We start from the raw sequence: 20,986 nt of genomic DNA on the forward strand, positions 1-20,986 counted from the left end.
CATGACCATGCTTTATTTATGTTGGCAAAATTACAACTATCAGGCACATAATGGGCTGGTATCTAATTTTGAAAAACTAATTTAACAAAAACTTCATGGAACTAATATTAAAGCTTATAATCCCAATGTCAGTTGCTTATTTCTATATTAACTGAAAGTATGTGACATCTACACTCCTGCCAAATTTGACAATGGTTACTATAAAAGTAAGGAAAACAACAACTTTTGTAATACTGTATATACCTTAAATTGATTGATTGATTGATTTGGTGTTTTAAGTTCACTTTATGTACAGTAAAGCTAATCGGGTCTGGACCTACAGTTTAAAATGGGATCCGAACCACAACGTGCCTACACTGGGTATCGAACCTGGGATGGCTTTAAAATTAACATTTACTAGGTTTCAAATTGTTTCATTTCTGAAATTAAGTATATAGCCTACATCTTTACTTTAGTCACATTTCTATGTCACCCAGCAATGGACTCTAAACACAACATATACATTATTTTATACGGTTTGTTAATCCATTCACAATGCCAAGAAATCCAAAACATTTTATTTACAATGTCATTTTTCCATACATATTTATTTATCTAACTGCTGTGTAAACAGATGACATTGAGCAACATTATTCAAATTTTCACTTTATTAGTTGCCACGAACAAAGAAATAATTATAAAAAATTATTAAAAGCATCATATTTCTATTTCTCATGACTCTATATAAAAACACATCAATTTTAAATCTATATACTGTATATACTGATTATGAAGAAGATCAATTTGTATTGATATTGCTGCAGAATGCCATAATAATCTTCATAAATAAACACTTGATCTTCTTACATCTTCATTTCTCTATCTCCAACTACTACTCCTGCAGAATCTAAAAATTCCTTGTTTGCCCTTCTACAAGAAACAAAAAACAAGCATTATGTTCTTTTGGGTAAAAGAAGAACAGTTATTATTTATTACTGTACACAAAATGTAATATACAATCTTCAAAGAAATACTGAAAAGCAGGCAGTTCTAGCTGCTGTTTTGAATAGCATACACATCATCTAGTAACAAACCAAAACAGATTCACACACTCATCCACTCAAGCTACAGACAACAAATAATCCAGCTGGGAATATTCCATGATTTTCAGTCCTACTTTACTAACAGCACAATCAAGAAGATCTATTCAGTTACTCCTATTACTTATAGGTGTTTGGTGTATTGGATAATATGAAACATAATTAAAATTTATAAATCATGTCTTACTTACATACAGAAAATCACCACAAAATTCTTCCACAATGTATTTTGTTATTTTAATTAATAAGATCATGTATATGTTTTTTTCTTTTTTTAATCTTGCTTCTGGCAAATGTAACAAAAACTATTGAACAAAAGACAGATTACTTACGTGAAATGTAAAAGATTTCGTAATTCCGCTTTGCACAATTTAATGGTTCAATCCTATTAATTTCGAAGATCCACTGTCTTCATTCACAAAAGGGTACGGCCAGTGGCGTGCCCAGGGGGGGGTTGGTGGGGGTTAAAACCCCCCCCATTGGTTTCGTCATTTAAAAAAATTCAAAGCAGAAATACATTTTATTTCATAAATCGCCAATATTGTAAAATGTTTACATTTGGCAATGAGAAATGTATTTGCTTCTTCAATTACTTTTGATAATATTGGAGTTGAGTTACAGCAATGCACAAGCATTCATTCATTCCTTAGTCACTGAAAAGGGAGTAGAATTTCCTTCTCAGTATGGTCAAGAAAAGAGCCGCAACCCTTGGAATGCGAACTGAAGGAATCCCTCCTCCCACCCACGATGACCCTCTTAGGAGAATGACCCTCCCTTTCCTGTTATGACAGTGCTGCTAACTTCCCTTTTCTTTCTTTCCCCTTCTTATACCATTTATGCCAGCAGAGCAAAGTTCTGTGAGATTTGAATCACTACAATTAGTAGGCAAAGTAAGTCAAAATCTTATTTCGCACCTGGATGCATATTTATTTCAAAATATCAATAATTATAATAATAATAATAATTGTTGCAGGCAGTAGCGAGGCATGGTTTTATGAAGGAGGCAAGCGATGTTTTGTACAATAGCATGCCGGGAGGGAGGGAGGGATGCGTTATATAGCGCAACTGGCCCAGTCAGTTTCATAAACAAAATAAAAGCAATTAATATGCCAAAATATTATACGTTTTACTCTTGTGCTCTTTACAAATTAGATATTTTTTTCTCAACCAATTTCCAGCCTTCAGTTTATTGAATTGTCTTGTAACATGTGTGAAAGATCTCACTTGAATTTGTGCGTAAAGAATTTAGCAGTTGCCAACACTACTGACACTACTGGTTGCTGTCAACACTGGTGACGTAATTTGAGCTGGACCAAGTTGGATGCATGTTTCAGACATTCGACCGCCCGGTATCTTTGTCCCAAGTCCTGGTGTTCTCTGGGGTTGTAGCGAGTTGCAGTCTGCAAGGTAGCAAGTTGAAGTGGTTGTGTTGTGTGTTACGTTTCTGCGTGTGTAATAGATTTTTGACGTGGAACTAAAGATGGATAGAGAAAAGAGGAGAAATACGTATTAGATTATTTCCAAAAGAAACAAAAAATGGAAGTTGAAGCTTCACCTTCCACAAATAGAACGTCAGAAAAGGTCGATTTAAGTTCAGAGGAATTCCATCCGAATTGCGAGAGTGAAACGTGCGAACTTTCAGACTCTTGATATTCAACAAGAAGGCATAACAGAAGATATTGCAAACCTTGTTGCAACATTATGTCAAGGAACTGTCGAGGTAAGTGACGTTCATTATTTGATAGCAGATATATCCATAGACGGATTTAGAATTGTTTTTCTGGGAGGGCACAGCATGTGCTGTAAGCATACAATCTTGTGTGTGCAGGGGAGGGGGGTGCCCGCGTGTGTATGTCTGGAAGACGTGTGTAGGATGTCACCCTATATCACCAATAAACTTTCGCAGGGCGAGAGAACATGAAGATGAACAAGTTCCCTCAATGATTTCAGGGGCCTCACCGATGGTGGTGTAATCAAAGAGGTCCTGGGTTTGATCCCCTGTGAAGGTGCATTGCACAGTGGTACGTATCCCGATTTAAACTTTAAGTCCAGTCCCGATTAACGTATCTGAATATAAAATGGACTTTACAAACATTTACTTTTTGTTTTGTTCACGAACCCTCCAAAAACGATATTACCTATCTTATAGATCCACCAAGGCATTTGAAACCCTGGCGTCGGAGCAGTGGCACTAGTGTCGCTAGTTAAAGCCACGGGGAAGCCTGTGGTTCACGTATTTTCCGAGGTCCCAGAAAGCTTGGTGCTACTATACAGTGTATATGTATGCAACCACATTATAAAATCAGTTTTATTATTTTGTAGGAAAGGGATAAAATTTGTATTACGACACGGGATAGACTAGATAGGCATCCTATTAACTGTAAATATTCCTTACAAATCTTCTGAATATTTCTCTTGTACAAACGCAACAAATACAATAAGTAATATACGTGTGCAGTAATAAATTCATTTTCTGAAAGCATCTTTTCTGGCATCAGTGGTCGAAGTAGGTGATGCTGCCTCCAGTTAAGAAAGTTTCACAAATCATACCCCCAATTAGAATAATTTGCATATTGAGCATCCTCCACCTACTGTATTGTCTCCATGTTGATCCATACAAGGATGTACCCCATCGTATTTCCAAAATCGATCAAATATCCCCTCCCTTTTCGGCTACGAATTTCTATTTCGAGCACTGTCTGGCAAGATTTTGTCGGGCTCAGTGACAGATCCTGTGGTGCGGTACTGGGCTTCGGAGGGGAAGGGGGGAGTGGCCCCTTCAACAGTTGGTTTCGCAGTTCCATAACGTTAACATTATACACAATTCCTCTTCATAGACCTAATATGAAAATGAATATGACACATTAATGACACTGTAGTAGAAAATGTTAATTACTGAAGGGGTTCGTATTTGTTTATCGACTGTCAAACAAATGTTTTGACCAATAATATAATAATAAAATAATCCGTTGCGCAACAGCCCATGAAGGGCCTAGGCATACCTACCGACTGCCGATCTCCCTCCCACGCTTTCCTTCGTCACCTCTAAGCGTGGAGATCTTCAACCAGTATTGGAATAGTCGGGGGGTCAGCCCGACGTATCCCCAGCCGTTATAGTAGGTCTCCGTGACCGGATTACACTCACTCACTCGGAGCTCCCCAATTTCCTCACGATGGTGGGTCGCCACCGGCCCTATACGTAGGCCGAATACATTCCGACCAGAGCCGGATTCGAACCTACGCCGTCCCGCAGCGAACGATCTCAAGACGAGTGAACGCCTTAACCCGCTCGGCTACGGAGGAGGACAATAATATAATAATACAATGCCAAAAATGTACACAATATTTAGCAAATCCATCTCCACAACAAGTACAATGTTGATTGAATTGATGTTTTAAATCCACTTTATGCACAGTAAGGCTAATAGGGACTGGGCCTAAAGTTTAAAGTGAGATCCGAACCACTATTAGCCTCCACCGGGTGGGTATTGAACCTGGAACACCTTGATTACAAGGCGACGACGCTAACACTGAAATGAAACTGTGGTATCGTCATCTTGCAGCAATGCAAACACGTCCAGTAAATGCTCTTGAAGCAATTGATATATGCAGTGAAGTAATATTTCCCTGGGTAAACACACGTTTGCGCATATTATGTACAATCCCGGTAACAACAACATCAAATGATAAATCATTCTCAACTTTGAGACGTTGAAGACCTATCTTCGAAATACCATTTGCGAAGAAAGATTAAATGGGTTAGCTGCTCTGAACATTCACCGGGATATAAAAGTTACTTGTGATGACATATTGTCAGAACTCGCACAGATACCTCGATGCCTAAATTTCAGAATTTAAATTGTTGAACTATGGTACCTTATTTATTACTGTCTTTAAGACATCAAGTAGTCTTAATCTCTTTAATGTTGTTACAATGTTGAGTGTACATATTTTTTGTTTAAAAATTATATTTGAGCAATTAAATATAAAATAATAATTTGGAAATATTCAAGCAGGTGCTTTTATATGATGCAATAAAAACATGAAGCATCCATAGCAAATACATTGATTGCGTTCATTGGGGTAAAATCCAAGTATATTAATTATCTAATTTATTACAAGAAATTTGACCTGTGAACTGGAAAATGTATTGGATTCATAACCCCCCCCTTACGAAAATCCTGGGCACGCGCCTGGGTACGGCGTTTGAAGCGGAGATGGTACCGCGTTAGTACATTGTTTGTTCCCGGGCGGCGGTGGTTGCGATTTTTCCCGTTTGGCAGCACTGGCGCGCGCATCTTGGTTTGCGTCGTCTGCTTCCTGTTGTCCGGTGGCGTTGCCAGTTGGGGGTTGGGGGGCTGGGCCGTGTTGCTTGGTAATGTGCCGTTCCTGTTCCCCGCGTGGCTGGAGGGGGGTCGAGTATGTGCATAGCATCTTTTCTTTTTCAGGTCGGGGATCTTTCTGAGGACAGGGTGCCAAGTTGGGTGTGCTTGTCCATTGTCCAGGTTTAGTGCTGGTTTCTGCTGGATGATAGCATGGGTTTCTTTGATGGTGTTTTCTATGACAGAGCCGGTTGGGTGAAGTATGGATATGGAGGAGATGGTGTGGTTGGTGGAGTGGAGGTGTTGGGAGAGGCCTGATTTAGGTGTAAAAGATGTAAAAGATTCCAAAAACGACACACATCTTTTACACCTAAATGTAAATGTAAAAGATGTGTGTCGTTTTTGGAATCTTTTACATCTTTTACACCTAAATCAGGCCTCTCCCAACACCTCCACTCCACCAACCACACCATCTCCTCCATATCCATACTTCACCCAACCGGCTCTGTCATAGAAAACACCATCAAAGAAACCCATGCTATCATCCAGCAGAAACCAGCACTAAACCTGGACAATGGACAAGCACACCCAACTTGGCACCCTGTCCTCAGAAAGATCCCCTACCTGAAAAAGAAAAGATGCTATGCACATACTCGACCCCCCTCCAGCCACGCGGGGAACAGGAACGGCACATTACCGAGCAACATGGCCCAGCCCCCCAACCCCCAACTGGCAACGCCACCGGACAACAGGAAGCAGACAACGCAAACCAAGATGCGCGCGCCAGTGCTGCCAAACGGGAAAAATCGCAACCACCGCCGCCCGGGAACAAACAATGTACTGACGCGGTACCATCTCCGCTTCAAACGCCGTACCCTTTTGTGAATGAAGACAGTGGATCTTCGAAATTAATAGGATTGAACCATTAAATTGTGCAACGCGGAATTACGAAATCTTTTAAATTTCACGTAAGTAATTTTAAACTGCGTTTACCGCAACCACCATGAAAAGACAGATTCTTAAAGTAAAGTTGATGTATATACTCTAAGACTTATTTATATTTACCTTCCCCATCAATTTTGGTGGAAAACATCAAAAGCATCATGCAGATTAGGGTTATGATCTATCAACTTGACAGTAATTTGATTAAAAAATATTTAAGTTCAACACTGGCAATATTTCTTCCAATAAATAACTGTGAAGATTCAAGGGAAGAACGTGGTTGAATCTACTGCAAACACACAAGCAAGTTCTAATTACTTGATAAACTACTTATGTGAATTCTAGTTTTTAGTTTACTCTAGTAAAGCCTTAGCTAGAGAATTCTATGCCCAGGGTGAGGAGAATTGAATTTGCCATCTAGAGCATTGAATTCCACTCCCCCTTACTTGGGGCAAATGATATTATTCTTATAGTTCATACTGCTTTTTAATATTTAATATGCCCATCTAGAGGTTTGAATTTGAAAGAAGTGGTTACAATACACATGTACAGCATGTCCCTGACTTCTCTTTCTAAAATTATTTGAACTTTGTTTAGAAATTTTTCCAGAAATTTAAAATTAATGCATTATATTGAATAGCAATAATAATCCTATTATTTATTAAAATTCAAAATACATCATTCTGAAAACTGGGTGAGAATTACCTGTTTGTTATGAAAGGAGATCTGGCTTACCTTGCCTGTCTAGCATTGCTACTGAATCAGTGTAAATTTGAAACAGCAAATGTTGAAATGTAAATGAAGTATGAAAGAAAATTTTAAATTCTGTTTCTTTTTAAAATTGACTAAAATACTTTATGGACAGGATGATGCAACACTTACTCTTTTCCAATTCTTCTCATTTTGCTCTTATTTTAACACATTCTGCACTACTGTCCATAAGATTGGCAATGGGCATAGCCTGCCCTTCACTATGCATTCATATTGTGAACGATGGGCTATATTCTCACTGTGTCTCTTGTGCACGTGCATTGTAATGACTTATTTCAAATTGAAACCACCAGATGACACATATATATTGCTTTCATCACTGCTGAGTTTTAATTGCATTCGTGTTGAAATACATTGCATTTCTGTTTATGCTCTTGAGAATGGCACTGAACAATTTGGATGTAGAAATTGTGGAAATTCTCCACGAGAGTTCACTTCATATTTCAAAGTTTGACAATTTCAATTAAGGGGAAATTGTGTTGTATTTAGTGTTTAGGTTATTTCTTGTTGATTATTTCTATGTTTCATATTGGAAATTCAATAACTTTATTAGAATGTTTTATTTTTTCCATCCATAAAATGTTACAGTAAAACATTCATAAATGTGTGAAAATGTACATAAAAATGTAACAATGTGGAAAGAGGACATTTTTGTAGACTTCAGAAAGGTTTCAAAAATGGTAACTTAAAAACTTTTTCTCTATGGTTTTTTCAAAAACATTAAAAAAAAACTCAGTCTAAATAGAAAAACATGATATTTCCAGGTCAGCCTATTAAGAGTAAATGCATATGCTTCAGTATCCGGGAGAATGCCCCTGAATCCACCAAACACCAGTTACAATCAGCATAACCCTGTAAAAATTTTACTCCACACCATAAAGATTACACATGACTTTGTCATAATGTTATATATGCCTTTTAAGATTGTAATTCATTACAACATGCAGCATAAGGGGAAAAGTAAAACATTAATATAGCAGAATTGCATTGATGTAACCCTTCCAAAAGTATTACAAATAGTTACAATATGATGACCAGTTTACACATACCTGCCATGGATATCATAAACATGCGAGTACAGACTGCTTCGGTTCTTGGTGAGCCTTCCACACAAGGGACATGAAAAAGGTCCACGGGCACTTCCATGAATGTTCCTCTTATGAATATAGAGTGTGTTCCTTTTATTGAATGTTTTACCACATAACGAACAACTGTACCTCGATCCAATAGGTGAGGACACGTCACCTGCAAAAGTCAAATACATTTCCTGCTACTATTGTTCTCTTATTCACTTAATTACACTATATGTTGTAATACATAGTACATGCATTTCTTCACAAAACACACTCGTTTCTAATTTCATTCCAAGATGCAAATTAAATTAGTAAAAAATGGCATACTTACTGTGTGAAGATTGTGCACAATCTTAAATATGAGGTCACAGAAAAATTTTGCAACTTCCTCCTTTTTTTAAAATCCTGAAATCTTAACAGTACTACCTAGTGTAATTATCAAGAGGTTAAATGAAGTTAATAAAGTACAATTCAATTTTGTTTAAGTTGTATTTTTATTTCATCTCCCTAATTATAATGCTTCATGGCATTTAAAACAATTTGAGGATGTTAAGAATTTTAAGTAAGGCATGAGTTAGGACATTTTCTTAGGTACAGGCATGATGAACTTGATGACACATTTGATGTATTTTTATTATAATTGCTAATGTTCAATTCAATGAGTGGGACTTCAATTTTATGTTTTTCAAAGGATTAAGGTAAAAAACTTAAAATACATGGAAATGTAACATTCCGAAAAATGTTATAACATTTTGCTCCAATTGGGGCCAAAATAAATGTATAAAGCAGGAAAAAGTAAAATACACGAACATAAAATTGGCGTTGCACTGTAGTTGGAAATGTAAAATTTCCTTGGAAAAAAATAATTCTGTTGGAATTAAGTAGTGGCAGTTGATATGAAGCCAGATGCCATTACTTTTGATGGTAGAGTATAAGTACAGAAATGAAAGATTTCAAGTTCAATCCTGGTTCACTGGTGTCTATTTTTCAACAAGTCAATATACAGTGGAAACCTGATTTTTATGTTCCTCGGTTCTACATTTTCCCGCATTCAATGTTCATGGTCCCAATAGAGCAAAATGTTATAAAATTTTCCTGTATTTTAAGTTCTTTTAACTTGCTCCCGTGAAAAACGGAAAATCGAGGTTCCACTGTATTTATGCTCAAATACCCTCATTTTTTAAAGGAAAGATGCCTATAATGACTATGTTTCATTGAATTGCATGTGCATGATATATTTGGAATATAATTTTTCTCTGATTCAAATTGACAAAACTGATACAGATATTCATATCTAAATAATGAACACATTTGTTTATGCTTCAATGATACCAGTTGACATTTTAAAAAAAAATATTAAAAAATGTTCCTGCCGTGATTGAAAATGTAAAATTGTTTCAATCCAGAACACCTCTGATATTCATCCCGACATACATATTAAAGCACGATTAGGAATGGAGCATAATGAAGGCAATTAGAGTGAGGAGGGTTAATAAAGCAGTAATTGAAGATGTAGGCAAGCAATGATAACTTCAGCTTTGTGCCAAAGTGAAAGAGAGGGGTTTGTATCATGAACCATAACGAATAATTTAGATACAAACTTAATCTGTGAGTTTGGCAAAGGAAAGTTTCCTGTCTGTGGTTTCTGAGTGTTGGTTGTTTTTGTTTGTGATAATGTGCATTCCAGTTCACTTCATTAATATTTAGGAATTTATCCAAAGCAATGAGATTTGTACGCGACAAATGTGATTAGCCGATAATAAAAATCCTTAATATTACAAGTGTATTAAATGTTTGACATATTTAGTTAAACAAAATATTTTTTCTTTAAATGAATCATGCAAATCTCATTCATGAATATGCATACCTGAGTTCATTAAAAAGCCTGTTCAGTATTATCATATTACCATATTATCATTGAAGCCAATTTCTAGTCCACACTTTTCTTTTAATTATTTTAATTTTTAATAACACCAGTAGCTCCTACAATGTTCTTCAAATCACTCGTCCATCTTTTTAGCTTGTCTGCTCTGCGCAATGTCTTATGGAAACAAAAGTATACTGGGAAGCACGGTAACAAGTATTGTGTGAGGCGGAAATTAGCAGCTGTGCCAGAACCACACAACTAGTCCAAGTCCAGTTGGAAAATCCAGCAGGCGATCTAGCCTCGTGTGATTCAGGCATTATTAAATTTGTTCTGAGCTTTCAGACACAAGAGCAATTATAGTGGAGAAGGGTACAGAAGCAGTTCACCAAAACTGGATAACAAGAAGACTAAAAACCACAATCAAGGAAAGAAGGAAGGAAGAAAAGTTAAGACATCAAAGAATCACTGTTGAGTTTTTCCAAAAAAATTGATGAGGAAAAGATTAACAGAACTTGGAATCCAAAAGAAAAGCATGCTTACACATGAAAACAGATCTGTTTCCCTAAAATCGTGCACAAAACATGGATGAGTTATTTTGTGCTATGACAATTGTGGAAGTGACACTGACCTTCTAGATTGGTAGCTTTGTAAGTTGCTCTGTGGGAGGGAACAAGACATTCAGACCACTCTGTACAATAGAAGTAGCTTACAAATTATTATGTTCATACTTTTTATTTTGAGACATACATACTGTGAATGTTATACATAAAACATTACAATCATAATACAATGGCAAACTTAAAAATAGTATTCCATCTGCTGATGTTCATAACAATTCAAAAGTACTACATATAATTTTGGCACTAAGACACTTGAGAAAGATTTCTTGGAAATGATACCATGCTGATATACTGCATTGACACGAGCCAAGATTCTAATGGTATGAAATTCCAAATACATACTTCCAAGAGAAGTCATTCGAGAGAAAGTTGATTGCTATAAAATTCTGTATTTATATGGGTGTACACTTTCTTGCAGGCCTAATTGGTACATTCTAAGATCTGCACTGAAGCTTAACATTCAACTCTTCTCTTTACATTTTTGCAAAGTGCATGAGCAATTTACAAAGATATAATGACAGAAACAAAACATAAACACACAAAAACTGAATCATATAGAGCAATTATTAATATGTATGTTACATATACTAAGCACATACTGAACTTATAGCGAATAAAAGCACATGATTAAATTATAATCATTCAACACTTCATCATGTTAAACATACATGTTGTGTGCAAAACAATATTTAGAAACACATTGAAAGTATCATATATCATTTACTCTTGCAATGAACTTGTACTCCATGTATGCACGTTGATGCGAGCTCCTAGGTTACTGGTGCTTTTTGTGGTAGAAGTACATGTGATATCTCAAGCTACTTCTGTTTTTTGCTTTCTTTCCACAAAGTGAACAAACAAATGGTCCTTGATCATACCCATGCATGTCACGAATATGAATCTTTAAGTTTGCTTTATATGTGAAATCCTTTGAGCAGACTGGGCACTTCAAGGCATTTAATCCAGTTGAACTTGATCCAATGGTTCGGATTCCTGTGGAAACACATAGTTTTCAAATATACAATGTGAATGAAGTTTCACTTTTAAAAGTTTAAGTTAAGCTGTAAAGTCAACTACAATAATCTACTCAATAAAAATATTATCAATGAAACACAAATTTCATCATAGCTTATATCAGAGGAAGGGGAAAAAAACATAAGGTAGAAGTTGCACATTTAAATATTACAAAGATAAAATATAACGCGTTAAATGCGAACAAGCAAATATATTACAGAATGAGCATATATTTACAATATACATACAATAATAACTTCTATGCTGACACACCCACTACAATATAAATAAAAACTTACGCAATATATTCAGAACAAATTTGCTCTGAAGTTTGACAAGACGCAAATAAAAGTATTAAATTTCACAGTTAAGATAAAAAACTTAAATGAAAAGCTAACTAACCAATTGTGCTTGTGTTGGTTCAACAAGTTCCTCTAGTTGATAGTCTTGTAGAGGAGGTGGTGGTAACAACTGAGTAACACGTGGCCTGTAAAACAATAAATGATAACACCACCTAATTAAAAATGTGAATTATGGTGTAACAATTCCAAAAATACAATTTTATAAAGTTGACAATTATAATTTAAATGTTCTATTATTCACAACATGGGAATTAAATACAATCTGAGAAAAATAGTAGGTTATATCATCATAGTTGATGATATAAAATTAAAATGATGAGACAAAATTAGAAATACAAAATTTGGAGAACAGCTTCAAGTAGAATCAGTGGAAGAGATAATACAGAGAATAACCTTAAGTTGGTTTCGACATGTAAGCAGAATAGAAGAAGAAAGAAAACCAAAGCAAGTGTTGGAAGCAAGAGCAGAGAGTAGGAGGGGAAGACTGAGAATAGAGTGGGAATAATATCTGTCACAAGAAGAGGGTGGCACAAGAATAAAGAAGAGGTTTTAGAAGATTGTTGAAAGACTCCGGCGCCAAGCAGCATGAAGGGGAAGAAAAAGAAGGAAATTAAATAAAAACCAAAGAAAGCGGAATCCTGTATAAGTTCAATGATTTTACATTATTATATTATATATTATTATCATTATTATATTTCACGAGGGATGATCATAAAGTAAGAATACAAGGTTTATTAATATGTTATCTCTCTCTCTCTCTCTCTCTCTTTTACAGTTCTCCTACTGCAGCCATAATTCAGTAAGTGTCCATTATTGTGATTCACAATCCTGATATAGGGTATGTGCACTGTTGTTGAATGCACACAGGCACTTTAAGATGGCGACTCGCTTGGAGAGCTGGACACGTGATGAGCTGCGATCTGTGATTCGGCTCCTGTGGGTGAAGCAAGTGAAATCCATTGTAAATTGGTTGCTGTCTATGGTGAATTTACAGATTTTGTATTCTTTTTTTCACCTCATCCCTCGTATATTATTATGTATTGGTATCAGAAAGTATCAGTTGGAATTTAATCACTGATGCCGGGCAATAATTTTGTGGATTTTGAAAAAATGTCATGTGATTGATTGACTTGGTGTTTTAAGTCCATCTTATGCTTTGTAAGGCTAATCAGGACTGGACCTACAGTTTAAAGTGGGATCCGAACCACTTGTGCCTTCACCGGGTGTCGAACCAGGACCCCTTGTTGTCATGTGGTACTTTCGTGAGTCTAAATAACCTGAACATTATGCAGACAGATTATTTTAAAGCAGTAGCATAGTTCCATTGGAATACTTACATATTAAAATGAATAAATATTCTGAACTACCTTGAAGTGTTATAATTTTCAAGTATTGGCATCGGTATCAGTTGTTACGTTCCTAGTAACTTTCCTCACCCTTTACTCCTATAGCCGGGAGCATTGAGCTCTAAGGGCCTACACTGAAACCTATCTTCAGGGTAGGTGCAGAACAAATCCACCCAAAGTCGTGAAGTTTTAATGAAATGTTTATTTACTGCTTCAGTACTTACAGCCAGTGGTTAGGTAACTCGTAACTGGAACTTGGAGATCAATTGTTAATAGATAATTTCAAACTTACTAGAAAGGTCAAACTAGGGTGGCCCAAACCTAGGTTTTACAGAAGAGCGGCATACACCTATTCACTTCTTCCTAGACTTGGAGTTATCACCCGAGATGGCCAATTTAGGCTTTTACAGAAGATCGGCTAACACCTATTCACTTCTTCCTAAATTGGAACTTATATCCCATTCGGCTAACCTAGGTTTTACAGAAGAGCGGCATACACCAATTCACTTCTTCCTAAATTAGATCGTTCCTATTTGGCCAGTCTAGGTTTTACAGAAGAGCGGCTTGCACCTATTCACTTCTAGACTGACACCAGAACAGACCTCCTTACGGACCAAACTGCTTCGTATTTATACCCAAAGTTCCAGCCTCGAACACCTGTCTTTAGGTAATTTCTTATTACAATACTCCAAATTACAACGGAAGAATATTTGAAAAATACATAGTTTGGCAAATAATAATTTACAAAGAAAGTTTACATATTCATTTGAGTTAACAATTATTTCTTTAACCTTGATAAAATGTTACATTTTGGAAATATACAAATTTAAATGTTCCGCCATTACTTAATTACAATTAGGTTAGTTCATCAAACATTGATAATCTTTGATTGGCAAATCTATATTTACATCATAATAAATGCCCGTTGTCTTAAGTGAGCTGACTTCATTAGATTGTTACAGAAAGGTGAATACATTAGTTCAACAATGCCTTGATTGGCACGTTCATATTTGCATCACAACCCAAGCCATACAACATGTAGTATCACGGACATTAACAAGGACATGAGGTAACACTATACCAATTTTTCCTTTTAACACGACATTGCAAAGTTAAAAAATAAGTAAGGTTGTAACACAGTGAGAATCAATAAAAGTACTGACACTGATATCAGTTCAAACTGGTATTGGCTCAGCCTCAAACATAACTTTTAAATGGACAAAATGTAAAATAAATCATCCATTTCTAAAATCTACTTACAAAATGTACATACCTTTTATGGTACTCGTATATGTGTGCATATAAACTATTTTTGTTCTTCATCAATCTTCCGCACATCGGGCAAGGAAATGGTCCCCGTGCATCACCATGTATGTTTCTCGTGTGCTTATAAAGACTGTCTTTCTTTGTGAAACACTTGTCACAGATGGAACAGTTTAGTATTTCTGATGGTCCAGCAGTTCTGGTTGGGATGCCTTGGAAGCAAAAATCCACTGAAAAATCAAATATGACATTTTCAAAATAATTTCCATTAAAATGAGCAGATGCAAAAGTATATACAGATGTATTAAAACTTAACACGCTGACATGCATTTCACCACAGTTTCACACACAAAAAGAAACATTTATTTATGTGTAATATGATGTACTTTCCTTTTCTCTTCTGCCAAAACATTACAACATTATACTGCATTAAACTAAAACTATATCAATCTATACAGGGTGTTCCAAAATGAATATCAGGGTTTTAATGAAGTGTATCTTCTATTACATATACATTACAGAAATGAAACATACCTTAAAAGGAAAGGTAACTCAAACAGTTTTTGTTTCTACTTCGCAGGTGATGTTTCGTAACTCCGCTGCAGCACAGCGCTAGTAGTAAAGATGGAGATGACTCCTGAGCGTAAAGCCTTCTGTGTCTTGGAATTCACAAGGTCTAACTCAAAAATTGGCATGCAACATGCTTTTCGGCGGGAATATGGATGTGATCCCCCATCGGATAACAACATCCGAAGATGGTACAACCAATTTAAGAATAAGGGATGCCTGTGCAAAGGGAAGAGCTCCGGAAGACCACGTCTACCAGATGAGCAAGTGGAATAGGTCAGAGCAAGTTTCAGTTGGAGTCCCAGGAAATCTGTAAGGCGGGCGAGTCGAGAACTGTCAATGTCGTCCACAGCTGTTTGGAGGGTGTTACGAAAGAGACTGCACATGGGCTGTACCGTCTACATCTGTTACAGGCCCTAAAGCCTGAAGATAATGTGACCTGTGCCAACTTCTGTGAAAATGTGCTGGACATGGAAGATGATTTTCTTACACGTGTGATCTTTAGTGGATGGGTGAATATGCATAATGTGTGTATTTGGGGGTCTGAAAATCCACACCAAACAGTGCAGCACATGAGGGATTCACCAAAAGTGAATGTCTGTTGTGCTCTATCCAAAGAACAAGTGTATGGACCTTTCTTCTTTGTGGAAAACACTATCACTGGCACTGCTTATTGGACATGCTCCAGCAATGGTTCTACCCTCAACTGGATTGTGTGCAAAAAAGAAACATCATCTGGCAACAAGACGGCGCGGCCCCTCACTTTCCTTGTGAAGTATGGAATTGGTTGAATGCTGTCTTTCCCCAACGATGGATCGGTCGTCATTGTGAGGATGACGTGGCTCTTCTGCAATGGCCCCCAAGATCTCCTGACCTCACCCCCTGCGATTTCTTTTTGTGGGGGTATGTAAAGGATAGTGTATACATGCCACCGTTATGTGCCCACCTCCCTGAATGGCGACGCAGGATTGATGCAGCTGTGGAGTCTGTTACACCAGACATGCTAGCTTCAGTGTGGGAAGAAATTGCCTACAGACTAGATGTGTGCCTTGTCACAAGGAGATCCCACATTGAACACTTGTAACTTGCGACAAAAATCTGTTTGAGTTACCCTTCCTTTTAAGGTATGTTTCATTTCTGTATTGTATATGTAATAGAATATACACTTAATTAAAACCCAGATATTCATTTTGGAACACCCTGTAATTTATGGTGAAAATTTTGAATGTAAAAAATATATACATATGTATATCATAATCAGTTTAGATATGAATATTTTACCAATTCAGATACCAGTTGAAATATGTCACTTTCAGCTCATATTTATATATTGGAACATTTGATTCATCACATTCCTAATACACCCACTTGAAAAGTTAAATTCTGCAACAATACTCTTTAATTACATGGGATACAGCTTTAAAAACAGCTATTATAAATGTAACACCATGAGAGTAGAATATCTGGTTAGAGCTTCTAAACTACTGAAAAAGTATTATGCTACATACATAAATAATATATGTTGTTTTCTTACCTAGCAATGATGACAATGTACCTTCTAGTGTCCTTTAGATATGCTATAAGATGACATAATAGGTGATAGTACTAAATTTTGGATTCTTTTTCAGATCTTGTAAGCAAACTTTTCCAATCTCAGATGAAAATTTAGTAACAATGTCCTCAAGAGGTTAACATTTCATTTGGACAACTGATAATAAATAAATGATACAAACATCATAATATATTTTCTATGTTTTGGTTAATTTAAGCCACATTGATTACGTAAATTCAATCATATGAATATATTATACATTCATCACAAAATGCACAGCTCCATTTGCTCTCTATTAATTCCTAAAATAATAATACATGAATTGCCTTCTCTACACATAATTTGTGGGGTGCGAAATTCATGAAAATGTAATAGTAAAGGCTAGATTTCACATTACACACAAATTACGAAGGTGATTCAAATAAAAACCTTAAAACTGCAAAAAAATTCCGAAAAGTTGTATGATTGATTTGTAAGTTAGCAGGAGTTATCCTTGTGGTTGAAAGAATGACCAACAGGTGGCAACATGATGCTGCAACACTGAAGAAGGAAGCAGCGGCAGTGCAAAGATGGCTGTCCCATTGTCGACATGCACCGCATTAGAGCAGCGATCTGTGATGCGTTTTTTGAATAGTGAAGGTGTTAAACCACTTGAAATTCATCGCAGGATCAAAGCACAATATGGTGATTCGTGTATGTCCCTGCAGCAAGTGTACGAGTGGTGTAGAAAGTTTAAAAGCGGTGTAACTTCTGTGGAGGATGCCCCGTGACCGGGCCAGGCACACCAAGTAGCGATGAACAAAAACATCGCCGCAGTGGAAGAGCTTGTGAAGGAAAATGGACAGATTACTGTGAAGGAAATGGCTTCCATTTTGGATATTAGTGTTGGTGTGATTCAATAAAGTGTTGGCGAGATGGCTGCCACGTCAATTGACTTCTGAATTGAGTGACAGTCGCATCGATGCCTGAGAGGAACTTTTGCGTTGTTTCCAGGTCGAAGGTGATGGATTTCTGGAAAGAATTGTCACTGTAGATGAAACCTGGGTGCACTATCACCAACCTGAGACAAAAAGATCGAGCAAGGAATGGCACCATAGCTTGTCGCCAAAATCCAAAAAATTCTGCACCCAACCATCATCAGGAAAAGTCATGCTCACTCTCTTCTGGGATGCAAATGGGGTAATTTTCTAACATTACATGGAAAAGGGAGTAACAGTAACCAGTACTTCTTATGCAGATCTGCTCCAAAATCACCTTCACCCTGCAATCAGGAGTAAACGACGAGGACTTCTGACATCAGGTGTATTGTTACTGCATGACAATGCCAGACCGCATACTGCCTGACAATCCAGGATATGAAATTTGAATGTCTTACACACCCACCTTATTCACCAGACCTTGCCCCAGTGACTTTCATGTGTTCGGATGGCTCAAAAAGGCGATGGGAGGCAAGCATTTTCGAAGTGATGAAGAGGTGAAAACTGAGGTGCACGAATGGCTACAGTCACAACCAAAAGAATTCTTCTCACGAGGTATCCATGCACTTCCGAAGTGCTGGAATATGTGCATTGCACGTCATGGGGACTACGTCGAAAAATGATGTATGTATAATTTTTCTGTATTTCCTCATTTGCCTCATAATAAATAATTAAGGTTTTCATTTGAATCACCCTTGCATGATGTAGTGTGGAGATTTCTGTTAAAATATTTCTATCAGTCATCAAGATTATTTTTCACAGAAACTATTTTCATGTAATTTTCATCAACAATAAACTTTCAATCCTTGCACTGAAGCTATTAAATATCCAATTCTCACACCTGCAATCATATTTCAAACACAATGAAAAAATATATAAATTTTACGGAATATATATATATATATATATATATATATATATATAGGGTGGTAAACTCCATGTATGAGACAAATAAAATAGAACAATTTCTTCATAATAGTTTTTATTTTGAAATAAAGATTAAATGGGAAGAAAACAAAAAGACACAAGAGGAAAACAACTGAAATTTTATATTAATTGCTACTACATACATAATAAATTCTACAAAAATTGAGTCAGATGATGATATTAGTTGCTAATACAAAATATAGAAAAGGACTGTATAAGGCTATATGTACATTAAGCTGTCAAAAGACAAATAACATATTTCTGATATAAATTATGCTCTACTTTATGTGTCAGGAATGTACTATTAATCACTCAAGAATACAAGGGATTGTATGTGACTTCTAAAACTAGGATACATATATTAAAGTCCACATTACCAGAAGGCAGAATATCAGAATCAGCATTAAAAAACATTAACCTACTTTGTTCAATTTAACTTAAAATGAATTAAATATATTGAAAATGCATGAATCTTATCACAAAAGAGATTGTACAGGGGAGTTGAGGTAAATCCAGAATCTTATCAGGCAGTGTTACAGATAAGACAGACAGCTAAATCCATGCAAGCAGCAATGTGCAATGATGCATTCAAGAAGAAACCACCAAACAGTCAACAACAGGGATTTGCTCAGATGTGAACTGACAATATGACTTCACATCAGGAAATCGCCCTTGGAAATCATCACATGGAAAGCTAAGAAGAAGATGCAAATTTATGACCTAGCAAAGAAGTTAAGGGAGTCTGACAACCAAGAGGAGGTAACTGCTAACCGGGCAACCCACAGTAAACATTCTGATTGCAAAAGAAGTTCAGAATTTGTGGTAGAATTGAAGAAGATCGATCAGAATGGTGAGTGGAGAATAAGTGACCTGAGAAGAGAAATGGATGTGACGAGGTTCATGATCAGTCTGGCAGTGCATGAGTACGTACATTACAACTCTCTTGTCCTCAGGTACCATCAGCTCTTAACTGAGAAGAACAAGTCGGACAGGAAAGTGAAGGCCCAGTCTCTGCTGAATGACATCAAGCATGACAGGGATGGCTGGCTTTGTTAGGTTTTCTCAGACGAAAACTTCATCCAGGACAGGAAAGTTCATGGAATCCACCAGAATATCTCTGATGTGCCTACTGTCACGTATACCAAATGTTCTGCCTCTGTGATGGTACTGGAGGTTGTGAGCAGTGACGGTGATGTCATGGCACAACATTTCTTCAACGAGGGCCTGAGGGTGAATGCTGACAGATGGATGACAAAGTAGCTGCTGGAGGAAGTAGTTGTTCCAACAGGACTCTCCTCCCGCTCACAAGGCAAGGAAGATGGAGGGATGGCTTTACAGTAACCTCCCTCACCACTGATCCCCAACTTTGGACCCCCCTCCCCTTCATCACGACTACAATTACCTTGACTACTATGTGTGCAAAGCATCACAACACCAATGATGCCCTAAAGGACTCATCTTGGAGGTGATGATGAACATAGACAAGGAGAAGGTCATGGCAGCTGGTAGAGGCAACATCAAATAATTTCATTCTGTACATTCTCTATTACTTTTGTACCAATTTATGTAAGAATAGGCTGTATTATTCTTTCCCCTGAATTTGACTTGGTTTCTTCTCTATATAGTAAGGCTTCAAGATTTACTTCAATGCCCTTGTACCAAATTCTCTACATAATACACTACAATCTACATAAATAATGATGATGATGATGAGTTGTCTGCCGGAAGGCAGATCTTTTGACCGGGAGGTCGCTGGGCAAGGTGAACCCATGGTTGTTTGCCATTGCCTTCCATGGGATGAGGATGAAATGGACATTTACAAACAACCATGAACAAGCGGGATTGAACCCGGGACCCCTAGCATCACAGCGCGATGTGCTAACCACTCGGCCATGGGGTCTGGCACATAAATAATAATAAACATATTTCAGTTATAAATCAAATGTGTACATTGCCATTATCAATAATACCATAAATCAAGTCACTTCAACATCCCTATTGCAAAAATGTGTAGGATAAAATAAAGCTATGAAACAATTAATAGTGCATTTATGAAAATGAAATCTTTCACCAGTTCTTTCACTGACTATTTTTGGTAATCTTTTAACTACAGAAAAATAGATTTTTAGGAAAAGAACAGAGAGAGAAATTGTATGAAATAGAAGTAGTTATCTATAACAATGGCTACGTATACAACGTGTACTTTCTCTCACACGAAATGAAAATTTGCACACTGATTTATATCATAGTATTACCAGGTCCTCTAGCAGTTTCACTTAATCTGTGCTTAATATACATGTGATA

General features: G+C 36.7%; 1 protein-coding gene across 3 annotated transcripts in view; it reads right to left on the minus strand.

Moving 5' to 3' along the window:
• The window catches only part of LOC145987728 (uncharacterized), a 319,042-nt gene that overhangs the window by 27,681 nt on the left and 270,375 nt on the right, over positions 1-20,986 (minus strand). The window contains exon 6 of one of the 3 annotated variants that reach the window (XM_083122365.1): positions 11,398-11,667. The exons of the other annotated variants lie outside the window; for them this stretch is intronic. Within the exon in view, the coding sequence (XP_082978491.1) occupies positions 11,450-11,667 (218 nt within the window). The 3' untranslated portion in view covers positions 11,398-11,449. Of the gene's footprint in view, positions 1-11,397; positions 11,668-20,986 lie in introns of those variants that run through there. 3 annotated transcript variants of the gene reach the window in all.

The sequence above is a fragment of the Lepisma saccharinum genome, chromosome 5 (genome assembly GCF_977018435.1).
Source record: "Lepisma saccharinum chromosome 5, izLepSacc3.1, whole genome shotgun sequence".
NCBI classification, from domain to species: Eukaryota; Metazoa; Arthropoda; class Insecta; order Zygentoma; family Lepismatidae; genus Lepisma; species Lepisma saccharinum.